At 44.3% G+C, this 27315-nt stretch overlaps 3 protein-coding genes across 5 annotated transcripts in view; 2 read left to right on the top strand and 1 right to left on the bottom strand.

Annotated features, from left to right (window-relative positions):
• Nucleotides 1-27315, bottom strand: part of LOC310710274 (uncharacterized protein) — a 982430-nt gene that overhangs the window by 358786 nt on the left and 596329 nt on the right. The gene's annotated exons all lie outside the window — the stretch shown is intronic.
• Nucleotides 909-10671, top strand: DR1 (down-regulator of transcription 1). Its single transcript, XM_083511273.1, has 3 exons — nt 909-1845; nt 6368-6531; nt 8664-10671. The coding sequence occupies exons 1-3, from the start codon at nt 1626-1628 to the stop codon at nt 8808-8810; spliced, it is 531 nt and encodes a 176-aa protein (XP_083367399.1). The 5' UTR covers nt 909-1625; the 3' UTR covers nt 8811-10671.
• Nucleotides 22699-27315, top strand: part of FNBP1L (formin binding protein 1 like) — a 71593-nt gene continuing 66976 nt past the window's right edge. For all 3 annotated transcript variants that reach the window (XM_083511144.1, XM_083511143.1, XM_083511146.1), the window contains exon 1: nt 22699-23123. In XM_083511144.1, coding sequence (XP_083367270.1) covers nt 23100-23123 — 24 coding nt within the window. In that variant the 5' untranslated portion in view covers nt 22699-23099. The remainder of the gene's footprint in view (nt 23124-27315) is intronic.

Raw genomic sequence — 27315 nt, 5'->3', positions numbered from 1 at the left:
TCTTCTATAAAAGATACCAGGTTTCCTGGTACACCTTTTATACCTTATTATTAAATCAGATGTGGGTGCCTAAATGTACACATGTGGGCAAGAAACAAACACACACAGCCAGCAGAGAATATGACATATTTTATTGTACCATTATTAAATGCCACTTTAACCCACCACCGAATGCGACTTTCTCCAACAAATGCAAAGTAGTTTTCTGCCTGCTCATTTTCTCCTAACAACAACATTGTGGGGTAGATTAGGCTGAGAAGATGCCCAGCCCATAGTTATTAGTAAAAAGTTCATGGCTTTAAATCTTGGTAACAGCCATACGTAATTCTTCATGGGCACATGCAGGGTTGTTTTAGGCTTCACTAGTCTAGGTCCACCTTCTTTTCCCATTTAGATTTCCACAACAGAAGACGAGAAATCATAGAACTGTAGAGGTGGAAGCGACCAGGAGGGTCATCTGGTCCAAACCTGTGCAAAGCATTAATCTTTCGCCCAATTTGGGGCTCGAAACTACGACCCTGAGGATTAAGAATCTCACGTTCCGCCGACTGAGTAGAAATACTGACTTCAAAATAAATCACACAACTAAAAGGATACACCATACAGCGCAATATTATAGTTTTAATGGAGTTTACTCCCAGGCGACGTCATCGCAGACAGTAGAATTGTGGCCTTAACGGTTTTTTCCAAGGTAGTCCCGGATTTAAGCTTCTGCGCCTGCGAAATTCCGACAACAAACCGTCGTCCGAGACTTCCAGCACCGCCGAGGCGGCGATCCGGAAGGGCTTCGGCTACACTCCTGCTGTCTCTGCCAGTGTTTCCCCAGGGCCGTTATTGGACTACAATTCCCATCAGCCCTGACCACTTGGTCCTGCTAGCTAGGCCTGATGGGAGTTGTAGTCCAAAAAAAGCCTGGAAACCCAAGCTCCGGAGGGGAGGGGGGGAAGCAACCTAAAGCGCCACTGAGGGGACAGACAGACACAGGTCCACAACCGTGCCCAGACCCACACACCCCGTCCGTGTACCACAAAGCCGCTTCCGGGCTAGACCGGAAGCGGAACTGGCGGCGTGAGTGAGGAGAAGAAGAGTGGGTGAGGAAAGCGCAAGGAAAGCGCTTCCGGCGGAAGTGCCGCGCGCCGCAGCCTTGTGTGTCGGCTGCCCCTCGCGAGCCTTTCGGCAGCCTCGTTCCCTGCCGCAACCGTCGCGTGAGGAGGGAGGGAGGGAGCAAGAAGTCGGAGCCGCTGCCGGCGCTACGCGGAGAAGCTCGCGCCTCCTTCTTCGCCGGCGGCGAGTTGTCTGTCATCCCGGCTCCCCTCCCCCCCCGACCCTCTCTCTGAGGCGGCAGCTCTGACGGTTCGCCTCTGGGCGCCTGAAGGGATGTTGTGGCGGAGGCGGCGCCGGTGGTCGCCGTTGCTGTAGTGACGCGGGCGGCTGTGGAGGAGCCGCCCGGGGCGGGACGACGAGGGGGTGTCCGCTTCCCGCCGAGGCTCCCGCGTCGCTCTCGGTCCCGTTCCTGGCAACCTCGGCGCGGGGCGGCAGTTGGGCCGCCCCAACCGTCTCCGGCCCGGAGCCGTTCCCCTTCGAGGAGGCGCTGCCTGGGCGGCCTTTGACGGGGCTTCCCCGCCATGGCTTCTTCCTCCGGGAACGACGACGACCTGACCATCCCCCGCGCGGCCATCAACAAGATGATCAAGGAGACGCTGCCCAACGTGCGGGTGGCCAACGACGCCCGGGAGCTGGTGGTCAACTGCTGCACCGAGTTCATCCACCTCATCTCCTCCGAGGCCAACGAGATCTGCAACAAGTCGGAGAAGAAAACCATCTCCCCGGAGCACGTCATCCAAGGCAAGGGGCAGCCTGCTCTCCTACCTCTTTAGTGCCCAACTGGAGGAAAGCCCTTCACTTGCCACCCTCTGGTCTCCTGCTGTGGGGTAGCTCAATCGGTAGAGCATCTCGATCTCGGGGTTGTGGGTTCGAGCCCCGCATTTGGGCAAAAGGTTCCTGTATTAAAGGGGGTGTGCTGGGTGACCTTTGAGTCCCTTCCGACTCTACGATTCTGTGATTCTCTGTAGGCTTTCTGTTGCTACAACTTCAGAATTGGTTAAGTGGTGCATCCAACCACCGCCACACTCTTACAGTGTGCTGTGTAGCAGAGAATTACAAGAGGGTGGATTGCCTGGAGGACTCTGGTGAGCTGTAGACTAGATAAACATTTCATCCCTTCAGGCAACTGCGTAGCATTTGCTGAGAGCTACAGCTTCATTAAGGGCTAGAAACGCAGAAGATCTTTGTGTCATAAACTCCCAGGCACGTCTGAGAAACTTGCTGATGTCAGCTGAACTTCCAAGTAAAGTTATTTAAAACTCCCTGCAAATTATAGCTATAGGTTTAGTAAAGTGAGCACTTGTGTTTAGCTACATGAATCTGAGTTGAAGTAAAAGCCTCTTGTTTTTTGGGTTTTTTTTTTAGAAACAGGATGTAAGAGTTTAAAGAGTATTGTGAGAGGGGAGTTCGCCATTATGCAATTGTTCTCACATGTGTTCATTTTTTCCACTACTTTTCATTTAGCTAGATTTCTGAACCACTGATCATCAATTAAGGCAAGCAATCCTAACCCCACTTACCTCAATAGGACTTACTTCTTTGTAGATGTGGTTAGGATTGAACCGTAAGATCCCAGGGTAGTTTACAACAATTACATCAAAACAATAAAAAACAATATGTTAAAATCCCAGAAAATATTTTTTAAAAAATATTATTTATTGAATTTATATACTGCCCTATACCCGCAGGTCTCAGGGCAGTTCACAGGATAAAATCAGAATACAAAACCGCAAAATACATAATCAAAATAAAAACAACTACAACCCAATAACCCCCCAGCCCAATACATTTTAAAAGGCATAGGATGTCAGTGACATCAATTATAGCCAACATTACTATAGATACAGTTTGTTGGAAACAACTTTTTCCTCTCTTTATTTCCTTATCTAATTGTTTCCATTTTATAAAACAAGAGGATTTTAGTCAAATATATATAGTTGCTCTTTCCTACAAAAAAGGAGGGCAAATTTCATTAGGCTTTGTTTTATGTTACTTTCCCTTTAAAATTCATGTTACTCATGTTCAGAACAGCAAAAGTGAAAGTAACCGGAGTCTTGGTTTCATTCAGTTGTTGCTTAATGATACTACTTTCAGCATTAAGAAATGTAAGATGCCTGAAATGAAAACCCTGATTTTAGAGTGTAAAAGCAGTACAGCTGGATTTGATCAAGGGCCTGTCAAGTTCAGCATCCTGTTTCCCAGTGTCTTTGGGAAGCTCTTGAGCAGAGTATGAAGATAATTATCATTTCCCAGCAACTGGTATTCAGTGATATGCTGCCTCTGGGCCTGGAAGTAATGTATGGTTGCCAAGGCTAGTAGCTGTTGATAGCTATAGCCTTGCGGGGTATTACTGCTTCATCTTGACTTTTGTGCAGTGCTGCACCAGAGAAGTTCTGCTTGCATAATGGCACATTCGTATCAGCTATGTCCCCACAAAATCGGCTCTGGAGCTCCCCTCAATCCGCTGGAACTGATTTTGAGGTCACACAGGGAGGGTTGAAGGGGACAGGAGAGAGAGAGGAAGTTCTGCTACATGAAGAGAAGTCTTGCATGCACAGAGCTGTAGCACAGGAAATAGGTCTTAAACTTTTTTTTATTGTAATAGGAAGACCCTAATACGGGAAGATACTTTGGATGATGTCATTCTTAGAGCAGACCCACTGAAATAGTAGGCTTAGAAATATTTGGATATCACCCTCTATGGAGAGTTGTGTGCCACTTGGGTCCCTGACATATGTAAATTATGTTAATTTCTAAGGTTCTTTTGCATAATTGCAAACTGTTGTTATAGGAGAAATTATGGGCACTGAAACGATGACCACTGGTTAGGCTGTTTAGTTTCATCTGGCTGTTGTAGAGCTACCTTTCCCAACTGCTGCTGTACTAGATGTTGTTGGATTCCAACACCACCCCCAGCCAGCAGGGTCTGTGGCAAGGGATGAAGGGCAACCAGCTGGGGAAAGCTGCTCTATAGAGTTCCATCTGTTTTTGAATGCTTATCTTTGCAACTGAAAACACATATCCAAAAATGAAAACTAAAGTCAGGATGTTGAAATATGAACCCGATATCAAATTCTGCATTTTTTTCCTGGTAGCACACACAGAAAGCTCTGGATTCTTTTGAGTACAAAGTTAACGGGCTTGTAGAAAACTACACAGGGCCCACACACATTCAGTAAGTAAAGTCTCCAACTCATTTTGTGCTGGGTTGGATGATCAATGAGTAGAATCGAGGTTTTCATATATAGGTGCAGTATACACCATAGGTTTCAGCACCTGCTACTGGATCATTACCTGATCTAAAATGGGTTGCAACAACAGCACTGCCATCATACAGATACATGGTAAAAATATTAAGGACTTCCATATTGATGGTTCGGTTAAAGGAGAATCCCAGGTCTGAAAAGGTTAAAAATTGCTGACTTATTTAAATCACCTTTAAGATCTTCCATTGTCTTGCAAATAACAATTACTACCTCCTAAGAGAGCACCCCAGTGGATAACTGATGCCATGGTGGCCGTATACATAGGGTTCTTTCTAACTTCTGGCCACAGAAGCATTGTTATTTGACCACTTACAGAACTAATAATCATAGAATCGTAGAGTTGGAAGGGACCACGAGGGTCATCTAGTCTAACCCCCTGCACTGCTGGAATATTTTGCTCAACATTGGGCTCAAACCCATGACGCTGAGATTAAGAGTCTCACACTCTACTGACTGAGCTACAGGGGTGAGGAACTTTCAGCCTGCAGACCTAATTAGCCGTCCCAGGCCTCCCCATTTAGCCCACGAGGCCTTTTCGACCAAGCGATGCCCATCTGCTGCACACCTGACATCAGGTGTGGGAGAGGTATAGTGTCTGGACCAAGAAAAGGGTTTGTGGGTGCAGCTGATTGGGGGCATCTGCAAAGCCCTTTGCAGGGTTATTTGAAATCCTGATTATCAGCTGGTTGGGCCTCAAAGTGCAGTGTAGGGCTTTCTGCAACCACTGAGCTTGTTGGGGCTTGAAGAGAACCATGCACAGCCAAATCCCTGACAATCAACTGAGAACAGCTGGCACTAGGGTGTCTGCACACGGCTGCCCTGTAAACTGTTTTTTACTGTTTCCAATGGTGTTACCACTAAACCACAAACGAGCAAATTGGGCCACTGCACTTTCAGTTTTGGTTTTGACTTTTTATATTCACTGTGCCTGGCTTAAAACACCAAGACAGAAGCTGTGCAGTATCTCTTCAGGTTTGGAGCTTATGTCCACTCCCTTTCAACTGCTTGCTACCACATGTCGAATTCTATACTATCTTTGCTTAAAGTTCTTTGTATCTAGCTTAGTCATTTTTGTTTGCATTTATCAACACTTACATCTTTGGTAAACTTAAGTCTGACAATGCTCAATGTAGTCACTGCTGTTAATTTTTCTTCTCTTTAAATTAGAATTTTTAACTCTTTTTATATGTTGGATATAATTTGCACACCATGAAAATAAGGAGGGATAGCCTCAGTTGGTAGAGTTTGAGACTTTTAACAGTCTCTTAATATCAAGTTGAAAAACACTGCAGGTTGGGTGTCTGATTTGCCTGCCTTTGTTCAGCAGCCGCCGCTAAACAGTACAATCTCATGTACCAAATTGCTTGTAAAGTAGAAAAGGCTTCCCTGTCAACTTGCACACCATACATAGTCTATAACAGATTGTTACTCAGCTAGTAGACGGATAGAAGTCAATAATATGTCACTTACTTGCAAGTGCTTCACAGTATAAGGAATTGTTTTTGATAAAAGGTAAAGCTTGCTTAAGTGAAGCTTCAGATCATATAAAAAAATTCGTTCTAGTAGTACCTTAGAGACCAGCTAAGTTTGTTATTGGTATGAGCTTTCGTGTGCATGCACACTTCTTCAGATACCTGATATCTGAAGAAGTGTGCATGCACACGAAAGCTCATACCAATAACAAACTTAGTTGGTCTCTAAGGTGCTACTGGAAGGATTTTTTTTTATTTTGTTTCGACTACGGCAGACCAGCACGGCTACCTACCTGTAACTTCAGATCATATGTTCTTTGTCCTTTTAAAAGAAGTGGCCTGACTTAGATATGCCAATCTGCAGATTTCTGTAGTCCAAAACTACTCCCTCCCTCAGAAGGTAACACTATATAGCAATCATTGTATGTTTTTTGTGGTAGTGGCAACTGTGTCTGATAGGTTAAGTTGGTGTCTTGTTGCCTAAAATGCTTGAATTTTACTAACTAGAAACCTTTTTTACCCTAGCACTTGAAAGCTTAGGTTTTGGCTCCTACATCAGTGAGGTAAAAGAAGTTTTACAAGAATGCAAAACCGTAGCACTAAAGCGAAGAAGGGCTAATAATCGTTTGGAAAATCTTGGCATTCCTGAAGAAGAGCTCCTAAGGCAGCAACAAGAATTATTTGCAAAAGTAAGTGAGGAAACAATATATGCAGTGCTTATCTTTCCACATTTAATTGTGGAAAGATACACAATTTGTGAAGATGAATCAGCTAAGCATCCTAGACTTGGATATTGCATACAAATCTAAATTTTGGAAATGACTTGAGTTTTCATTCTTTGAATATGCAAAACTTGATTCATTCAGCTTGGGTATAAATGGATGCGACTGTCTCAGTATGTATTAGTACTTGCTTGAAATAACTACATCAAATAATGTGTCAATGCAAAAATATAGGGTTGCATCTGAACTTAGTATACTCAAGTGAAATCAATGGGAGTTCAGTTGGTTATGACTAACTTAATTCTCATTAATTTCACTGGGTCTCTTCTAAGTACAGATAATTTTTGGGAAGTAATTTGGGCTGTAATCCTGTGCGCACTTATTTTCGAGTAAGCACCATTTGATTCAGTCAGACTTCCTTGGTGTCCTTTCCACTTCAAAATCAGGATATCATTAAAAGCCTGTCTCCCAAAATCCATTTCTGACAAGGGTTAATGTAATTGAAATGGTATATGTTTTGGGTTCTCTCTGATTAATTCCAAATTGCAGAATCTATCTGGAGTTATACATTAAGCATACCTGACAGCAATCCAAATGGCTGGGAGTAAGGGTTGGATTAGGTGAAGGTGTCCCTATATCCTGCTCTCCTTGCTTAGCTGGCCTCCTGCTGGCTGCACGTGTGGGCAGGTATGGCCCCTGCTAGTTGTATCCCTGCCAGTGGAAATCTCTAAAATTGAGTGTTCTGGGGGAAGGGCTGAGTTGGCTGAAAATCCACTGGATTCCAAGACACTCTGTGTCATGTGATGGCATCAGGTCCATTCCAAGTCCATTGGTTGAGCCTGCCTGAAGCCTTAGTTGACAGAACTGTTCCTGCTTTTAAGCCCTTCTTGTACTGAGAAAGGAAGTTGAAATGGGAAAGATGCAGGAGTCGAGAGGGAGAGGAACGCATTCCTCTTCTCCCCACAGCAAAAGGGAAGTTGTGGAGGGGAAACCAAATCTGACTAGTACAAACCCCTTCCTCCAACCAACCTGAAAAGTGTAGTAGGACAGGGGAAATGATCTCTTTCCCATTCTCCCTGCATTGTCTTGAGCAAGACACCCTTCCATCCCTCTAGGGCCGGGCTTCCCAAACTTTGGTCTCCAGCTGTTTTTGGACTACAGCTCCCATCATCCCTAGCTAGCAGGACCAGTGGTCAGGAATGTTGGGAATTGTAGTCCAGAAACAGCTGGAGACTCAAGTTTGGGAAACTCTGCTCTAGGGCAGTGTTTCCCAAACGTTTTTGGGCAACGGCACACCTGCTTACCGGAAAAAAATCTCGCGGCACACCACCATTAAAGCCCCGCCCCGTGACGTCAGCGCGCAGCGTCACGCGGGGAGGGGGACGCACAAAAGTGAACGTTTTTTCCCTTCCCCTTGCCGGGGTGGGAGGAGGCAGCAGAGCGAGGGCAGCTGAGGCGGCGGCGGCGATAGCGGGCGGAGGAGGAGCCGTCGCCGGGAGTTGCTGCTGCTGCTGCTGCTGTTGCTGCTGCTGCCCGGACATGCCGGCCTCCTCCTCTGTCTCGCGCTCCTCCCTTTTGCGCGAGCTGCCCCGCCGCTCGGCACCACCACCGCGGAGCCGCCCCCGGCTCGACGCGGATCCTCGCCGCCGCCGCCGCCGCCTCTCGCCGCCCGACTCGCCCGCCTCCCTCCCACGGCACACCAGCCGGTGTCTCACGGCACAGTAGTGTGCCGCGGCACACCGGTTGGGAAACACTGCTCTAGGGAATTCTTCCTAAAGTTCTGTACCTTTGGAAAGACTTTTTCTCATGAGCATCCCTCATTTAGAGTTTGTGATAAACCCAGCAATATCTTTTTTTAAACATGACGGGAAGTTCTCAAGTGTGCAGCAGGGTTAGGCAACCTATGGACCCACAGATGATGATGATGTTTCACTTGTGAAGTAGTCTCCTAATTTCTTCTCTCAAAACAGATCACAAGAGGATGCCATCATGTTCTTGGCTGACCTCTTGCACTGCTCTCCCCGTGTGCATGTGTGTGTCTGTGCGCAACTGTGTTAGGTCATGCTATAGACACTGAACTTACGGTTTTGTGTCCCTAGGCTAGGCAGCAGCAGGCAGAGCTAGCCCAGCAGGAATGGCTACAGATGCAGCAAGCGGCCCAACAAGCACAGCTTGCTGCTGCCTCGGCCAGTGCATCCAACCAGGCAGGCTCTTCTCAAGATGAAGATGATGAGGACGACATCTGAAATCTTTTGGGCTGAGCTTCAGTCCCCACAAGGAAATAGTTTTCGCTGGTTTTGCTGTGCAGGACATGAATGCTTACCCGTAACTTTTGTCTGCATCTTGGACCGGCCGTTGGTATTTTAGGGATGTCTGCTGTTGTGTGCTGTACATGTCGAAACTGTCTCTTTGAACTCTTGAAGACTTAAGGTTCAGTATCATATCAACTTTGGATTTTTAATGGTGTTTATGGAAATTTTAGATAGCAGTGTGTCACTTATTTGATCAACAAACAGTGTTACAATAAAGTTTATAAAATATAGCAAAATTTATACAGAGGCTCTAAATTCACATTTGCATTTCTCTTCCCTTTTAACCATAGAATCTTATGTAGAAATTTTTAATTTGGGTTTTGTTTTGGTTTATTGGAACGGAGCAGCCAAGCAAAGGGTTCAGCATAATTGAATTCTTTGTCTTCAAAAACGATATATATATGGCAATATGTACTCTGTGCTCATATACCACCAATCTTGAGAAATGATACGTTTTTGCCAAACTAGGAAAATGTATGTTTAATAGTTGTACAGATTGAATTTCTTTTGTATAGAGGTGAAAACAAACCCAATACTTTATTATGTCATCAATTCAGTGTCATGAGCAACATTAATATTTCATTTCAAATATTGTCCGCTTTGAAGAATTAAATCTGTTCCTGTTTCACAGCCATTTAATTTTAACTTTAGGTGGTATTAACATGCATCGTGCATGTTCCAAGTGTTCAAATGGAGTTTGGTGGAACAGAGTTGTTTTAATTCTGTTTTGACTCAGAATGCTGAAATAGTCAGGTCTATGAAAGCAAATATTGGAACTAATAAGCATGCTTGCAATGAGAGGAATCTTCATTTAACTTAAATTTACTTTTTTTTGTCAGCACAATATTAACACGACGTTTTCAAGACTAGTGTACCAATAGAGAAGTTTTATCTGTGAAACTGGCTGCTTCTACATTAGAAACTAGTAGGGTACTAGTTCTAAGTGTTGCAATTCCAAGTTTGGTGACTGAGCCCCAACACTGACCAACAAGACCTAATTATTCTGGGGTATTATAGGTGTGGATTTTATATATATAACAATGCTTAGATTGTTATTTGTGTTGATAATAAGGAACAATAGAGTCCTTTTTAGAATCTGAAAATATACTTGAAGATACATCAGCATATTTTTCTGGTCCTTGCTTGCAGGGAGGTAGAATCTCATGCATTGCATATTAATGCATCATGCAACATTTCCAAGACTGCATTTTTTAAAAAACTTTCTAGCACAGCCTTGATGGCTATAGAAAATTATGCAAGAGCTGAGAATGAATGGAGAAAGTCTTGTCTCTGAAACAGGGAGCCAAACTGAGAGTCAAATTACGATCTTGAATTGCAGTTAGTTGAGTTTTATGGAGCTTCACCTGAAATAACTTGCACCCTTATTTATACACTGGTAGCTGAGAGATAAATTAGTTTGAATGTTAAGCTGAAACACATTTGTGGGTTCAGCAGGAAAAGTATTGGGGCAAAATCTGGTGAAAGATTGTCTTCATTAAGGTTGAAGTACCAAAGTTAGAAACACTAGGCTAGTAAAACCATGTTAATGTGCAGTGTTGGCTTTCATAATTTGTACTGTAACACCCTTGCCCTTCCTATTTGAAATAAGTCTTCTTTTTTAAAGAAAGATATACATTTTCACACTTCTTTTCTGATGCAGAATTCAGGTTAATATTTTACTGCATCTGGTATGTATCATAATATGTTTGAATCCCTGTGACCTTTCCTTTGGACATTATTGTGCTTTTTCATATGCTGTATTCCTCAAGCAATAAAATTCAAATGTGTTTTTATATTCCATGTTTCAATATCCAACTTTCACGATTTGTCATATAATAGAGAAACTTAATTTTGTTCTGCCATCAACCAACTTTGCAAACTTCACGGGATCAAGATGTTCTCACCAAAGAGATGCCTATAACCGTCCTTTGTGTTAGGGCTGGTTCTTTTCAATTTGCATAATTTTCTTCCAGGGACAGAATGTATTCTGTCTAGTCGCATCACGTACAGTTTGCTCGTAGATCCTGTACCATTTCAGCACGTTTTGGACTACCATGCTAATCACACTTACCTGGGTGTCAGCCCCAACAGGACTTCCAAGAAGACATGGTTGGAAGTGTGCTGTTTTTTCAAAACAAATCTGTCCAAGTAAGTACTTTTTAATTTGTTTAAGGAACCACATTAATTTACTTTTATATTTTGAGATGACTATTTAGATATTTTGAGAAAGTGTTATTGATATGACTTACTGGCTATGATCCAAAAATCCAGTACATATATGGAGACTTCCCCTGATGGGAGCTTCCATTCTTCTCCATGATAAATTTCTGGTATGCAGAAATATGTATCTGCTGTATTTTCATCTCAAGCAGGATTAAATTCATTGTGTATAGAATGCAAGATAGATCACTTTTTTCATGTCAGTTTTAATGGTTTTCTCTTAAATACAACATTATGTCAAATAAATACCGGATTTGTGAATAATTCAACAAGTATATCAGCTATTGTATAATCTTGCGTTAAAAGAAAATTGCAATAGAAGCAAGACAATGTCAGAGTTGGAAAATCTCCAGTTTCCGCCAAAGTAATCAGCTCCTTACGTTTTGTGTGTAAATGTTCTCTTTGGATCCGCTATTTAAAATTTCCTTTCTGGTATTAATTTGCGCTGCTTTTTAAAATTTCTCAGCTTCTGGAGTTGAATGTATGGAAACGGGCATTTTTCGTTGCGGAATTCCAACGCTTACGACTGGAAAAAGAACTAGAAGTATGCTAAGACCTGCACGGCCCAGAAATCGCAAAGTAAGAAATTATAAAATATCCTGAAGTTATTTTCCTACAGTACTCCCAACCTCCATCTTAAGTAATGTTAGTCATAATTGCAGCAATGCTATTGTGTGGTTTGGGCTCAGGTTAGTAGCTGTTTCCACATCCATCTCCAAAGCAGTTCATTAATAAATTGAGTTGGGTGTGCATTTAATATTTGCTGCTTGGCATGTATAACAGCTTTTCTGGCTGCAGTGCACTAGGCAAAGGTTAATGCAAGATCAGTCCCAGGGTGGTGATGGCATAATTAAATGTTCCCAAGCATGCTTTGAAATGAGAACTTGAGGCCTGGGAAGGTGTGGAAGCATGACGCTGCCTTGCATAGGAGAAGACCTTGGCTGCGATCCAAAATGCTGCGCAAGTACTTCCTCCGTGCTCAGAGAGGCCTTTGGACTCGCTATCCTCAAACAGAACCTCTCCCTGCCACATGGCAAACTCAGGACTTTCAGAAGCGGTTTCCTTTTTGTCTTCAGTGGGAGGCTCCGGTTCAAAGAAAGCAATAAAAACAACTCAGCAACAATCCTGCTGGGTGTGCCGAAATCCTTGGGTGTGCCTGAAGTCGCTCTTTGGATTCCAGCCCTTTTCCTGTTTTCACACAGGAGGGCATTTTCTCTGCTTAATGTAGGAATATGTGCATTACCAAGCAAGCAGCCTTTTACCAACAACAAAAAGCTTTATCCCCAAATCAGATGAGATGACTTCTCAATTTAATTTGCTTTGTTTTCCTTCTGTTCCCTGCCCAAGCCTTGAGCCAGGGGTAGTTTGTAGAGAGACAGACAGGCAGAAGCGAGGATCAGAATTTTTTACTTAATATAAAAAATTCTTTGCTGGATCAATCTAGCCTTCTGTCTCCTGCAGTGGTGGACCCCATTTCTCCTGAAGTAGAATACAGTGGTACCTCGAATTAAGTACTTAATTCGTTCTGGAGGTCCATTCTTAACCTGAAACTGTTCTTAACCTGAAGCACCACGTTAGCTAATGGGGCCTCCAGCTGCTGCCGCGCCGCCAGAGCCCAATTTCTGTTCTTATCCTGAAGCAAAGTTCTTAACCTGAAGCACTATTTCTGGGTTAGCGGAGTCTGTAACCTGAAGCTTATGTAACCTCAAGCGTATGTAACCCGAGGTACCACTGTAGTAATCTTAGCAAGACCAGAAATTTGTACCAAAGGAATGCTGTGTGTTCTGCAGCGCAAATTTCACCACAAAGAACCAAGCGAGACATGTTGTGGACTTCCTTTATCTCCTTTGCAGAAAACAGCTGTTTTATGCGTAAGGGTGGGTATATAATTTTCAGCACAGAAACAGCAAGAGGGGTGGGGAAGAGTTAAGCAGCCCCTGCCCTGCTTTCAGCTTCTCAAGAGTGGCTCAAGGAAAATCACACTCAAATCCATGCATTTAAACAGAAATAAAATTTAAATTTATTTAGTTCTTCAATATATGGTACATGTTATTAACTGACTTCTTCTGTGTCTCCTCCCCAGTCTTGTTTCTTTTAAAAGTAATCAGCAAAGAAGCTCCACCTAGTGATCAGTCTGTGTTTTCAAAAGCGATGAACTAGAAAGTGTGAAACTAGGGCCGTACGTTTCTTTCCTGCTTTGAGCAATTGCCTGCGACAAATGCTACACAGAAATTTAATTCCACAACGTCATGCTGTAAGTTCATTGCTATAATTAATATACAAATAACACTGTGCTACTCAGTGAGCTGCAAGTACTTGATTAGCAGTTTTCTGGAGGGAAATGCTCAAGTATGTCTGTTGAAAAGAACAAATGCTTTCATGAAATATCTTGACTCGCACAAGCTTCCTGGAGCACAAAATTGTTTGGGGTCGTTTTGTGGATGTCTTGAGTGCAATTAGTTTCCGCCGAACACTGGAAAGCTAGTGGCCCAGTGTTGTTGCTGCAAAGGTTTAAGTTACAGGATCTGCTGCACAGAAATGGTGACTGGTTGTTACAACTGAGCCTCCAATCTCCCCAGAGACTAACTCATAACTACTGTCATCTACTCATGCAAGAAAAATTATTTTGTGTGTTTCAAATTTAGTTATGTTTGGGAGTGTGGGTGGGTGGACAGCTGTAAGAATGTTGCCCCACTAGGTACCACTAGGTGGTGCTCATGCTTAACACAATAATTTATTGCGGCTGCCTGAGAAATGACATTTTATAGTGAAACTTTCTATCTTAAGGAAACTTTCCTTTAATTATTACAAAGGTTTGATTATTAACTTTAAAGAAAAACAGGGATATTTTTTCATCATGAGTATTTTAAAATGTTATGTGCGTTAATCTCAGCATTGATTTTAACAATGTAGGGCCCAGATATCCAAAATATCAACTCATTTGCTACAAGCCCTCTTGGGTGAGTGGGCCCAATTGGTAGTTCCACCACTAAATTAGTTGTGAATGGAGGTGGAAGCCCTATAGTTATTAAATTTGTTCCCCACAGAAGTGAGTCTGTCCCCTTCATTATGAGCTTTTTTGCACATTGAATGATGGGTAAGAAATTGAAATTTATCTGTATTTCACAAGATTTATATACTGCTTGATGGTAACAAAATGTCAAGGCAGTAATAAAAAAGCTAAAAACAACTATAGAACCATAATTAAGATCAGTGATAAGCTGATGTCCAGGTTGAAACACACGTCCACATTCTATACAATAATGAAACAATAAATTCTATATTTATTGTTCATTAGAGGTTTGGAACTACGTCACTGCCACCCAACCTTTCTGAATGCATTTTGATACTTCTTTAAAGCTGAAATCTGCATCAGAAACACTGAACAAAGTCCAGGGGATTGTGGGTTGAGCAATCTTATACTTAGCGTTCACCAGTTCAGAGAGATAGCACTGCTATGTTGGTGGAATGGCTTGCCAAATCCTATGCCCCTCAGTTTAGGCAGAGAGGGTAAAAAGGAAGAACAGTCACAGAGGAAACAGAAATGCAATATATATATTTGGTAGAGGAAACATGTTTACAAATATGCATCTACATATGAATCTTCAGGCACACTACTCCTTTTCCTGCACTGCAGGGGGTTGGACTAGATAACCCCTGAAGGGCCCCTTCCAACTCTATGATTCTATTATTATTTTGCAAATTAATATGAAAGTCCAATGGAACAGACTTATGGGTGAGTCCATATGAAAGTGACACAGACTAGAATTAGACTGATCTGGCTATTCGTACCCCAGAGTGGCACTCACTTTATTTGGTTCCTTGATCCGAGATCTACAATACAGGATGGGGTATAAAAATTAAATAAATCAAAAATTCAACAAAGGATTAGTGGTTACTGACAGTCAGTTAGATTAGCTGTCTCCCCGTACATTTGCATAATATATTTGCACCTAAGCACAGAGATCTTTGGCCCCTAGCCTATATATGGCTAGCATAGCTTATGGGACAGGATACAGTATTGCAAGTGTAGGCTTCCACTAGCACAATAGAACTTCACCTTCCTCTCCTCTCCCCTGCAGCCCCTCCCCCCATGCACTCCCAAAATCTTTTCCGGAGGGTCCACCAAACCCCCAGAACAGATTCTAAGGGTGTCAATAGCACTGGACACATTCTGTGTCTTTGGCAGCACTGCAAAAACATGCATGGCTTATACTGGACGTCGTTTGCCAGCCAAACCACTGTGATCTATTTACTTACTGATCTATAATTGCCTGCTCCTCATTAATGCATTTTCCTGAACTTTGCCTCGGCAACTGGGGATTTCCATCATCTCCTGGGGAGATTTCTTATAACCATACCACATGCAAATCCCTGCTTTCTGGCACAAAGCTATAAGCAAATCATAGCAAGAAATGTGCGCCGATTATGCTAATCCAATGTTGCGATTGACATTTTGGCCCCTGAACTCCTCATCCGTACATCTACATCAAACATGGCAATTACAAAGCATGACAGCTGATGTCATGCTCCATATGCGAACCACTGTTAAAAGAACAGTTTAAAAAGGGATTGTGCATTTCAAAGCCAGTGTTGTGTGTGCGCTTTTGCTTGAGAAACCTGGGAGTACAGCTAGATCTAAGAAAAGGAGGAAGAAGCTATATATTTTTTCCACTTTCAGTGGTTGTTCTGTACGTTTTATTTATTTAAAATATTTGCAGGCCATTATTCACGACCAAAATGGCATTGCAGAGCGGGTTACACTATTAAATCCTTCAAACGCCAACATGAAACAAAAAAATAAAGCAGCAAAAACAGTATAATTTCATCAGAGCAGGCTTCTAATCCAGTAATGACAGCAATATCCAGGCACATAAACAAGGTACTTCCAGTTCCTTGATTCTCAGAGAATTATATCTTATCAGCAGGAAGCATACTTAAATTGTATCATCAGGATTTTGAGATTCCCTTGTTATGAATCATCAGATTGTTATGGGAAGATGAGGTGCATTTTCAGCTCCCCCCTCCGCGTAAAATGGTACCTTTCTACTGTATGCCACTTTTATCTGTTTTAATGGTGTGCTATATGGGTTGTGAAGAAGGACTGAAAAGAAGCATGGTACCCCACACCCCTCATTTTTCCTCCTAGCATGGGGAAGGGTTGAGGTGGCCTGCTTCCTTTTCTCTGCAAACAACAGGAGCTGTCCGCATCGCCTGCGCTTCTGAGCAATGTTCCACTGTAAACAAAAGGTTGCCAAATAATGGCAGCCTCACAGAAAGAATAATCAGTGTGTATCCTGGTGATAACTTGCCCCTGAAAAGCTGCCAACGTTTAGATGTGCCAGAACTTTCCAGAGTTTTCGTTTGCAAGGGGCTAGAACAGCCAGTTTGTTCAGTCCCAGAAGAAAACGGTTCAAGCAGAAAGGTGAGGGACAAGACTCAGAAGAAATGAAGATGGAGCACAACCCGCCAGCCTCAGCAGCAGGGAGGAGGAAAACACTCCTCCTTCCTCCCGTCTAGTAGCAAGAGAGAGGTTGTGTGAGCAAAGACCCCTTGTTTAAGAACGCTTTGAAGACCAAAGGGAGACCGCACCTCTTTAGAATTGACACAGCTAACACAATTTTTTTTAATGCACTTCTACAATGTCACATCAGGGGCTTCAGTTATTCTCCCTTTTTCCTATTTTACAGAAGTATTGTTGTGGTACTGATTTTTCTGATCTTTTCTTATTTTAACAAAATATTCTTCCAGTGTAGGTGTGCTTGAATCTGTGGCATGTTTCCAAGGGATTAGCTTCCCCATGCATATTTCCTTTAATTAGTCTGCACAATGTGTTGTTTTTCTTAGAGGTCTTCCTCCCAAGTTAGCAATGTCCTTGTTTTCACATTCCTTACTTTATGAGATTTGATCCAGCCCTCCATGGAGATGCTGTACAAAAATGCAACTTTCTTTTTTAAAGGGTGGTAAATTACACACAAGACTCATGATTCTTTTTTACCATTCACTTCTCTCTCTCGCTGCATCTATTATTTATTCTCTTTAAAAACATGATTTGTCTTGCTTTGTTTTATGATTATGGTTTATCCGTACAAGCCTATCTAGTGGCACCGTACAGAGTTACATGGGTTTCTACCGGGGTGCTCCTAGGTATTTAAAAGATCTGGGATGGCACAGGACAAAGTTTTGCCTCTGGGAAGATTCAGGTGGCTGGGATCTCATTGGCACGGTGCTTTGTAGTGTGCCCAGCCACCTTGTAAGCAGTGGCTGAAAAGGGGGAGGAAGAGACTTAAGATCTGGGGTCCAGAACAAAAGACTTTGGGCTTGGGCCCCATTGGGCAACCCCCAACAATGCCCCTGGTTCCTATCCCCCAAGGAGCGTAAAATCTAATAGATGATGGGAAGGAAAAAAAGGAAGAAAAGTAGTGACACTGCTGAATGAAAATGAGCAAATATAGTAGCTATTCAGAATGTGGATTAAGGGAATGAACCAATGACCACAGAAGAAGTGGGTTTGGTTTCAAGAAGAAAGCCTATAAGAACATTTGTTGGCATCCGTTTGCCTCAAGATACAATGGAGTGCTCTTCCAGGAGTGAAGTCAAACTGCTGTGTTAGCAGCACATCGTGATCTCTCCTAGGCACAAGCCTGGGCAGTGTGTATGAGGTCCTGGGCTGCCCACACAACAAGACCCACATCTTGGCCTTGCTAATGTCATTCAAAGGATATCAGAGGTCCTGGGTTGCAGCAGTTGCCAGAAGGAGGTGAACAAGGTGCCATCCAGCTGTCTTGGGGACTCCACTCTGGATTTGTGTAGGGTTTACTTCTTAGCCTTTTCTTCTCCTAAGACATGGGTAGGCAAACTAAGGCCCGGGGGCCGGATCCGGCCCAATCGCCTTCTAAATCTGGCCCGCAGACGGTCCGGGAATCTGTTTAGAATGAATTCTGAGTCCTTTTATTTAAAATGCATCTCTGGGTTATTTGTAGGGCATAGGAATTCATTCATTCCCCCCCTCCAAAATATAGTCCAGGCCCCCACAAGGTCTGAGGGACAGTGGACCAGCCCCCTGCTGAAAAAGTTTGCTGACCCGTCCTAAGATATCCAGCAAGGCAAAACAAGGGACGTGGAAAGTGGTTGGGTGATGGATTGGTTTGAAGTTTGCGGCACAGCTACAACTGGGCCAAATTGTGGCATACATTGGGCTTGTTGGAAATATGTGAGTTGCCTTGAAGAGAGGACAGCCAGTCATAAGAGTTCAGGGTGGGGGATGGGCATATTTTACTTGAACCATTAAGCTGTATGACCCAGCTATGCCCCACTGAAGCAAATCACACAACTTAATTTTAGCAATTGACTCATCATCATCTAATTATCCAATCATGCTTGAGTAGTTCATAAGTTTCTGTTACGACTCAACCTACCTGTCATTTGTTTTCCTGTTTTGCAATCTACCCCTTGTTTAAATGCAGAGTAAGCGAGGTGGTATCTTTCCTCAGACTAGCAACAGTTTGGAGAAAATTATCTGAGAACTATGTTTTTGCTTATGGGCGTCTAGCAATGAAAAGATGTCACTGATAAGGCTGAAGATGTTTTTCTTGTAAAAAATTCGTTTGAGAGGATTTCCCTTTCAATATATTTTCCACCAGTTTGCCAGAGGTGGTGCTGGGCAGACAAATTGCTTTCGCTTTCCCTTTGCCAACTGCAGTCTACATTGGCTACACCTTCCCTTCCCTTCCCGTTTGGATAGCTGCAAGGGTTCTCAAGAAGTGCCCGTGTTCCAAAATTTACCTCTACACTACTGCTTGAAAGTCAACTGCACAAACGCCAACAGAACTTTCTTCAGACAAAGCTCGCTATTTTTCTTTCAGAAATCCAACATGGGAAACAAAACTTGCTTCCCCATAAATGCACTTTACCTTTTCCGCAGCCCCACCCCCTCCAATATGTATTTTTGGTGCTACCTCTGCAGTTTAGAATTTAATGGACCTAAGGTAGTCATGTCTGCTATTTTCAATGGGTCTACTCTAAGTAGGACCAACATTGGGCACAACCCAAAGAGTTTCTTTATGTATATAAAAAGATTTGTCCTATGGTTTGCCAACCCTTTCCAGTGTTCATATTGCCCTCTGGTATCTCAAATTTCTGGAGGCTAGAAGTGTCCCTTTGCTCTTCAGAAGGTTACAAGAGGCCCAGGATACATCCCTCTACATTTAAGTCAATGCCAGGGCAGTATCGTAACAAACGAGGTTAATTCGAGGCATGGTCATTGCTAATGGGCTGTTTTAATATGGCTGTTTTAAGATACAGCACCTAAGCACGTTCTACCTAATCACCAGTCTGTTCACATGGCTCCCAATTACTGTATTTTCTAATTTGCTCATTAAAGAATCTCACTACTACACTGTTCCTTTTTTGTTTTAAGAAAATGGAAGTGCCCAGTAACTCACCTGTATGAGACAATCCATACTACTTAGTATTTTGATTCCCCCCCCCCCGAAGAAGCGTAATGCAAATAATTTCCACTAACAGTTAAAACCATTATTTCTGATCTTCACGCTTTGTGTTTCCTGTGGTTAAAAGCAAAAAAATATAGGGGTGCTAACTGTACCTGTGTGGCTCATACAATGCCAGTTTTGATTTGTTTTTACTTACTTTTGTATTAGATGTTAGTTCCACATTTAGATAAACTGATCATTTGGGGATAAGAGTTTGTGACAAGATTTAAGAGTGTCCATGAAGGGTATAAAAATCCACAATAAATTATTTCAGATAAGTTGCCTAAACCAGAAATAAAATTGAGAACACAGGCCATAAAAATGAATGACCAATACTACCTTCAAGACCAATCTTTAAAACTGGGTATGTGCAGGCAACAGATTCAAATCCCCATGCAACCATGAAGTTCATTAGAGACCTAGCATCAGTTGCTATTTCTTAGACTAACCATTGCACAGGATGGTTGTGCAAATGCAAAGTTTTCAAGTTATCATATTGCTTCACTTCCAATCAGTGCATATCCTGTAACTTTTAATGCTGAAATCCTGTAACTTTTCATACTACAAATGTGCTGTGGGGGTGTTGTCCTGCTTTCATTGCACAAATAGTCTTTTCAGACAGTGAAAACGTAAAATTGGGGAAGCATCACAGAACAACTAATAAAGCAGAATAAACCCACCACTAATGCGCTGTTATTGTATCAAGAACACATCACATCTGGAGAGGCCTTTTATTCACTCATTACTATACAGTATCTAGCCCTGGGCCACCTTGAATCTGACTTCTGTGGAACTGAATGTTTTGAGGTTTACAGAATGAGGTTACATTCACATGAACAGTTACGCTGTTTAGCACTCTAATTCTCATGAGCCACCAAGTCATTCCATGCATTCAATCAGTGGTCCTACTCATGTTCCCCCCACTGGACAAAAGGAAGATGTGCTGCATTTGACATTACTAAAATGGTGCAGATGTGTAGGGAGTAGCATAAAGAATCCACTTCCTATTCTGTTCATTCCTTGAACAGAAGGACTGGCCAGACCTGGAAGTATAATGAGTGCAAACCAAAAAGTGTGCACTCCTACAATCTTTCCTCATCCACAAGTACAAATGTTGAACAGGGGAAGGCAGGAGGGTCTACTTTCTCTCAAACAGTTATTGCTGGAATAACAATGTTTCACTGCAATCAAAAGCAAACTATAGTAATTTGTGAAGTGGCTTATAAGGTATGGGTGGGACGCGGGTGGCGCTGTGGTCTAAACCACAGAGCCTGGGGCTTGCTGATCAGAAGGTCGGCGGTTCGAATCCCAGCGACGGGGTGAGCTCCTGTTGCTCAGTCTCTGCTCCTGCCCACCTAGCAGTTCGAAAGCACGTCAAAGTGCAAGTAGATAAATAGGTACCGCTCTGGTGGGAAGGTAAACGGCGTTGCTTTGTGCGCTGCTCTGGTTCGCCAGATATGGCTTAGTCATGCTGGCCACATGACCCGGAAGCTGTACGCCGGCTCCCTCAACCAGTAAAGCGAGATGAGCACCGCAACCCCAGAGTCGGCCACGGCTCGACCTAATGGTCAGGGGTCCCTTTACCTTTATAAGGTATTCAATGATGGAGCTTTTTTCAAAGTGGGACTTCATCCCTGGTATTACGGCTATTAGATGAGAAGCCACTTTGAACAGTGACCCTGCTTATCTTAAGCAGTGCACTGAATTTTAGATTTCACTGGAGGTAGTGTGACTTCCACACTCAAAACAACAATTAGCAGCCAACATTTTTGTTTCTTCACTTTGCTCCAGAAGCTACAAAAAATTCCTGGCCATCTCCTTCCTCCTTGATCTTGAGCTTGGCAACTGTTACTGGAAACAATTCCAGACCGAGTGTTTCTAAGCATGTGCAGAGTGACCTTTCATTCTGAAATGGAAGATTACTAGCTTCTGTCTTTTAAAAAAGACCAATGGATGCATTACCCTTCAAAAATGGCTAGAACCTGTACTTCCTGTTCTGAAATTTGGCCAAGGGCTTGGTTGAAAAAGGCTGCCTGCCTTCACCTTGAGGCATTATTGCAGTCCCTGACTGTGCTCAGATAAAACGAGGTGGCTGAGTTTAAGGTGGTCGTAGTGTGGATTTTACCACTCAACGTTTGGAATGCCCCCTCTAATTAAAAACAAGAACCCCAAAGCACCTAACTAGGGAAGCAGCAGGGCAGGGAACGGTCTGTGTGCTAGAACCTGGATGTCACAGCCAGTGCCATCATTAGGCTAACTAGGCATCAGCCTTGGGCACAGACCTCAGAAGGGCTCAGTACTAACTTTTGAGGGGCACAGTTATGCAGATCCTCCAAGTGGCCCTATTTTACAGGGACAGTCCTGGATTTACAGAAGCCGTCCCAGTTTCTAATTTGATCCTGGAATGTCCTGCTTTTCCTTAGGACGTCCCTATTTTTATTGGAGAAATGTTGGCCGGTGACTCCTGAGCCAAGGAGATAAGTAACTATACAACCTTTAGAAGACATCTGGAGGCAGCCCTTTATAATGAAATTTTCTTAATGTTTAATGTTTTATTAGTATGTTGGAAGCCGCCCAGAGTGGTTGGGGCAACCCAGTCAGATGGGCGGGGTATAATTATTATTATTATTATTATGGGATAGAACCTCCCTATTTTCAACGGAGCAATGTTGGAGAGTGTGCATTATACGGATTATTTTTTGTTGCCTCTTATAAATTTCTGACAACAGTCCATTTTATATTTCGAATAATTTTATCACTTTTAAAGGAATTCATACAAAGACATTCCTTTTGAAAATCGAAGCTAGTCTTTTTTGTTTTAGAGAGGGGTGCAAGCTGTCGGCCATGCCGCAAAAGAGCCTGCCACCTGCGCTGCTTGGCGCGCGAAGTTCCTAGGCGCAAAGAGCGGTTTGCTCGCAGGAGGAGCGCAATCCGCGCCTCGCCTGCGCTCACCTGCCACCTGAAGCGACCCAGCTGCCGCCTCCTCTTACCTCCGACTGCCGCGTCTCCTCACGGCGCTGCTTTGCGCGCGGAGGGCGCGTCCCTCGGGCGGGAACAGGAAGCGTGCCGCCCTAGCCACCCCCGACGGAGCCGCAGCCTCGGCTCGCGTCTTGTCCCAGGGCCTCCCTGAGGAGCGGCGGTGGCGGTGGCCGAGCCCGCCCCTCTCCCAGCCTCCATCGCGGCTGCCCGCCTTCCTCCTCCTCCTCCTCCTTCCTCCTCCTCTCCCAATTCCCATCCCCAAGCAAGGCGGAGCTGGAGATTGAACCTTCGGCTGCCGCTACCGCCGCCACCTCTCCGCCCGTCTCCCAGGCGCCCGAAGCGAGACTGCCACCCCCTTCCCTCCCGGTGCTAATTTCGAGGGGGCGACGCGGGGGCAACAAACAAGGGGCGGCGGGGGGCGCGCCTTCTCCGGCGGCAGCAGCAGTAGCCGAAGCCGCAGCAGCGCCCTGACGAGAAGCGCCACAAAGGAGCGCCAGCGGCGGCGGAGCTTTGCGCCGCCTGCGGAGTCGCCATGAGCTGGGGCACGGAGCTGTGGGTGAGTAGTCCGCCCTTTCATTGTGTCTGGTGGTTGGGAGGGGGGGGTCGGGTCCACGCTCGGAGGGAAGAAAAAAGAGGGAGGACGGCTTCGTTTGGGGGGGGGGCGCTCCTTTGGGGAGGCGCCGTACCCGGGGATGCGCGCGGGTGGTCGGGGCGCCTTTGTTGGAGGAAGTGTTGTGGGGAAGCGCCCGAGGGGGGTAATGGGTACTGAGGGGAGGCGAGTGGGGTTTTTTGGGGGGGGCGGGTCGGGGAATTTCCCCTGGATAGGCGAGCAGAGGGCTGGAGGGACGCCACACAAATCCTCATTTGTAATTTTGTTGGTGGAGGCGACCCCCTTATTCATCTTCCACCCCAATCTCCCCTGCTGGCGTGTCAAGCGGGGTGCCCCTCATTTCAGGACCCTGGGAGCGGTGAAAGGCGGGTGAGACCCCCGCATCAGCGCCCCCTCCTCCTCCTCTATGGGCGGTGCGTGGGTTGCTCTGGTTTACTTGCCATGCAGGGTCTCCCCCCCCCCCTCTCTTTCTCTGTCTTCTTTCTTAAACAAAGGAAAGGTGTTCGGACACAAGCCAGCAGTGGCACATTGAATGCACGGCTTGGTGAGATAAGCCGGTGGCTCTGCGCGCAGTTTGTGTATGTAGCGAGCCCCTCCCCTCCCTCCCCCCCCGCTTAAGAAAATAAAGGTGAAAATGACTTTCAGGTTTGATTGCTTCCCTTTGGTGTGAGTCAGCTGCGCCTTGGATCCTGCTTGAAGAGTTTCAGACAATACTGGGCCACTAGGGAAGGGCTACGACGAGAAAGCGATGTGCTGGGAGGGGGGGGAGTCGAAAAAGACGAGGCGAGGGGCTTTTGCTGAGGGCGCTGCAAGCTCCGTTTGGAAGACAAGTTGCAGATCCAGCCTTTATTTGCGTTCATTCGAACTCTAGGGCTAAAGTCAGAGGAATTGCAGTCTTATTGTTGATGCAGGTCAGGCAGGCAGGTCTGAGTCACTGGGAAACCCATATATTAACATTCTAAGGCGCTGCTCCTTGGTGCAGAAAATTTTGTGCATAGTACTACACTGCTTTCTGACAAATCCTTGGGTGGGTCGAGAAGCAAGCAAGCGGCTCGTTTTGCTGTTCAGTGGCATGCAGTTTCCTTTCTTGAAAATCTCATTACTTAGAGCTTGCTGATTGCGACAAGGGTAGGAAAGCCAAGGTAAAAACAGCTCCAAGGAGCCAACAACATGACATAGTGCCTAAGGCACCAGCTGCCACTGGTCCGTTGTACAGATGAGCACTCCCTCAAGTTGGTTCAATAAATGGAAGGAGGGTCATGGTGAACTTTTGAGGTTGGGGAAATAATTTTGAAGCCCAATTCTGAACCATATAGTGGCTGGTGCATGACAGTCTTCAACAAAAATGACGTAGAGCTATTAAAAATAGGTTTTTGTTGTGTGTATGGGCTATCAGCAAGCCCTGTCATTCAGTGCTTTACGCTTGGCTCTAGCTTAAGGGGTACTTTGATGTTGGCTTCAGTAGACTACAGAGATTTTCCCGTCACCATCTGCATTATATTACAATAAGCATTTTTACAAAATTTAGTATTACATCAAGTGTTTATACACACCGTTAGCAAACTAAGGATACAGAAATACTGTATAGTCGTACCTCGGAAGTAGAACGGAAGTCCGTTCGACTTCCAAAACGTTTAGAAACCAAGGCGCACGTTTAGAAACCAAGCTCCTGCAGCCAATCGGAAGCTGAGTCAAACGTTCTGGTTCCCAAGAATGTTCACAAATCTGAACACTCACTTCCGGGTTTGCGGCGTTTCGGAGCGAAAAAGTTCAAGTCGCAAGAGTAAGCTTCTTAACATTTTATAGCCTGTTGGTGTCATGTCAGGTTATAGTGTTTTCGAACCTGTTGGTTTGAAAATAAAATACATATTTTATATGTATGCAGGCAGCAGCAATAAAGCTTGAAATGTGTCTGTTCATAACCCCTCTTTTTGAGGGATAGGTAAAGGAATCAGGCTAAGCATTTAGAGGGACGTGGGTGGCGCTGTGGGTTAAACCACAGAGCCTAGGACTTGCTGATCAGAAGGTTGGCAGTTCGAATCCCCGTGATGGGGTGAGCTCCCGTTGCTCGGTCCCTGCTCCTGCCAACCTAGCAGTTCAAAAGCACGTCAAAGTGCAAGTAGATAAATAGCTACCGCTCCGGTGGGAAGGTAAATGGTGTTTCCGTGCGCTGCTCTGGTTCACCAGAAGCAGCTTAGTCATGCTGGCCACATAAAGTGAGATGAGCGCCGCAACCCCAGAGTTGGTCACGACTGGACCTAATGATCAGGGGCCCCTTTACCTTTAAGCATTTAGAATATGGCAAGCAAATCTGCAATCCTAACCCTGTTTGGGAGTTAGCTGCAATGAACTCAATAGGAGTTGCTTCTGATTGATTACAGTCTGATTGACTGGATTCTGCCATTATATGCTACTTGAAGTAGCCCTAGGTATCTTTTTTACTGTGTGTCTTTGTGTGTACCTGACTGCAGTATAGTACACAGTGGCAGGCTTTATTCAGAAGAAACAGTGCAAAACATGTACTGTACACTTTTGTTCTTTACTATGTCATTTACCAGATTTTTCAGGTTTTCTTATCGTTTTCTCATTTTCTTGTTTTTCTGGATTTAAAGCTGACCTGGAAAATCCTTTGAAGACACAAATAAAAAACCTGAACTTTCAGTGCATTCTAAAACACTTGGTTTTTTTCTTAAAATTAGGCCTACATTTATTCCTTGACTTTCTGTATGAAATAAACCTAAGCCTATGTCTTTTAAATTGCTGAAAACACAATGCTTACCCTTCCTCCTGTTGACTTGGTGCCATTTGTTTCAGGTTGTCAGACCCTCTTGACCTGTGTAGATGATCTGCTGATATGTTCCTTTCTAAAACCCTGTCCTGTCTTGTTCTATGCCTCCTGAGTCGTAACAGTTTCTGAAGGAAAAAGTGTGCCATTTCTCTGTCAATATATATTGCTATTGGGCAGTAGTGCAAGTAGCAGCAGCTTCTTCTTCTCTGGCAATCACTCGTAGCCGTGTAAGATTGTCTTCCATAAACACGGTTTTAACAATGAATCCGTAAGTGATTGTGGAGGCCAATTCTGGATCCACACGTCCTTCCACAGTGGGGACATATGTTTCCGGGCGGGAGTTGATCACGGTGAGGGTTTGCCAAGCATGCCTTCCTCTTAGCACCTTTCTCCCTTGTGTCCTGAGTTCAAGTGTCTTCAAAGCCCATGACACCTTTGGTACAAGCTGTTCTCCAACTGGAGCGCTCGCAGGCCAGTGTTTCCCAGTTGCCAGTGTTTATACTACATTTTTTTAAAGATTTGCCTTGAGACAGTCTTTAAACCTCTTTTGCTGACCACCAGCATTACGCTTTCCATTTTTAAGTTCGGAATAGAGTACAGTGGTACCTCGGGTTACATACGCTTCAGGTTACAGACTCCGTTAACCCAGAAATATTGCTTCAGGTTAAGAACTTTGCTTCAGGATGAGAACAGAAATTGTGCTCCGGCGGCGCAGCAGCAGGAGGAGGCCCCATTAGCTAAAGTGGTGCTTCAGGTTAAGAACAGTTTCAGGTTAAGTACGGACCTCCGGAATGAATTAAGTACTTAACCCGAGGTACCACTGTAGTTGCTTTGAAAGACGATCATAAGTAGCACTACTATTCCGGCATATGCAGTATTAATTGGAACCAGAGAAAAAATATTTATGCAAATGCAACAAAGCATTCTTCTGCACAACCAGTAGAAATGGGCGTTTATTTACACTTGTATTATTTTTATTTATCACCTACTCTTCACCTGTTATGGTCCCAGGGTAGGTCACAACAATTTAAAATGCATCATTAGAAACAGTTTTAAAACTTAAGCAATCACAAAAAAATAGGGTGGGTCCTGAAGATATGTACCTCAAGTACCAGAGGCCAGGGTAAATGAAGCCTTTATAGTAGAAAGCAGTATTGAATCTGCTAGGTGAGTTTTTACCATCTGTAATACCACCCGCCGACTGCAGATTTCTCCTGCTGCCAGTGCCACTGCTGCTTTTGTGTACAGTGGTACCTTGGAAGTCGAACAGAATCCGTTCCAGAAGTCCGTTTGACTTCCAAAATGTTCGGAAACCAAGGCTCGGTTTCCGATTGGCTGCAGGAAGTTGCG

The sequence above is a fragment of the Podarcis liolepis genome (genome assembly GCF_965112155.1).
Source record: "Podarcis liolepis genome assembly, chromosome: 6".
Classification (NCBI taxonomy): domain Eukaryota; kingdom Metazoa; phylum Chordata; class Lepidosauria; order Squamata; family Lacertidae; genus Podarcis; species Podarcis liolepis.
Note: the sequence above shows the minus strand (reverse complement) of the source record. Positions and strands in the feature narration are given on the sequence as shown.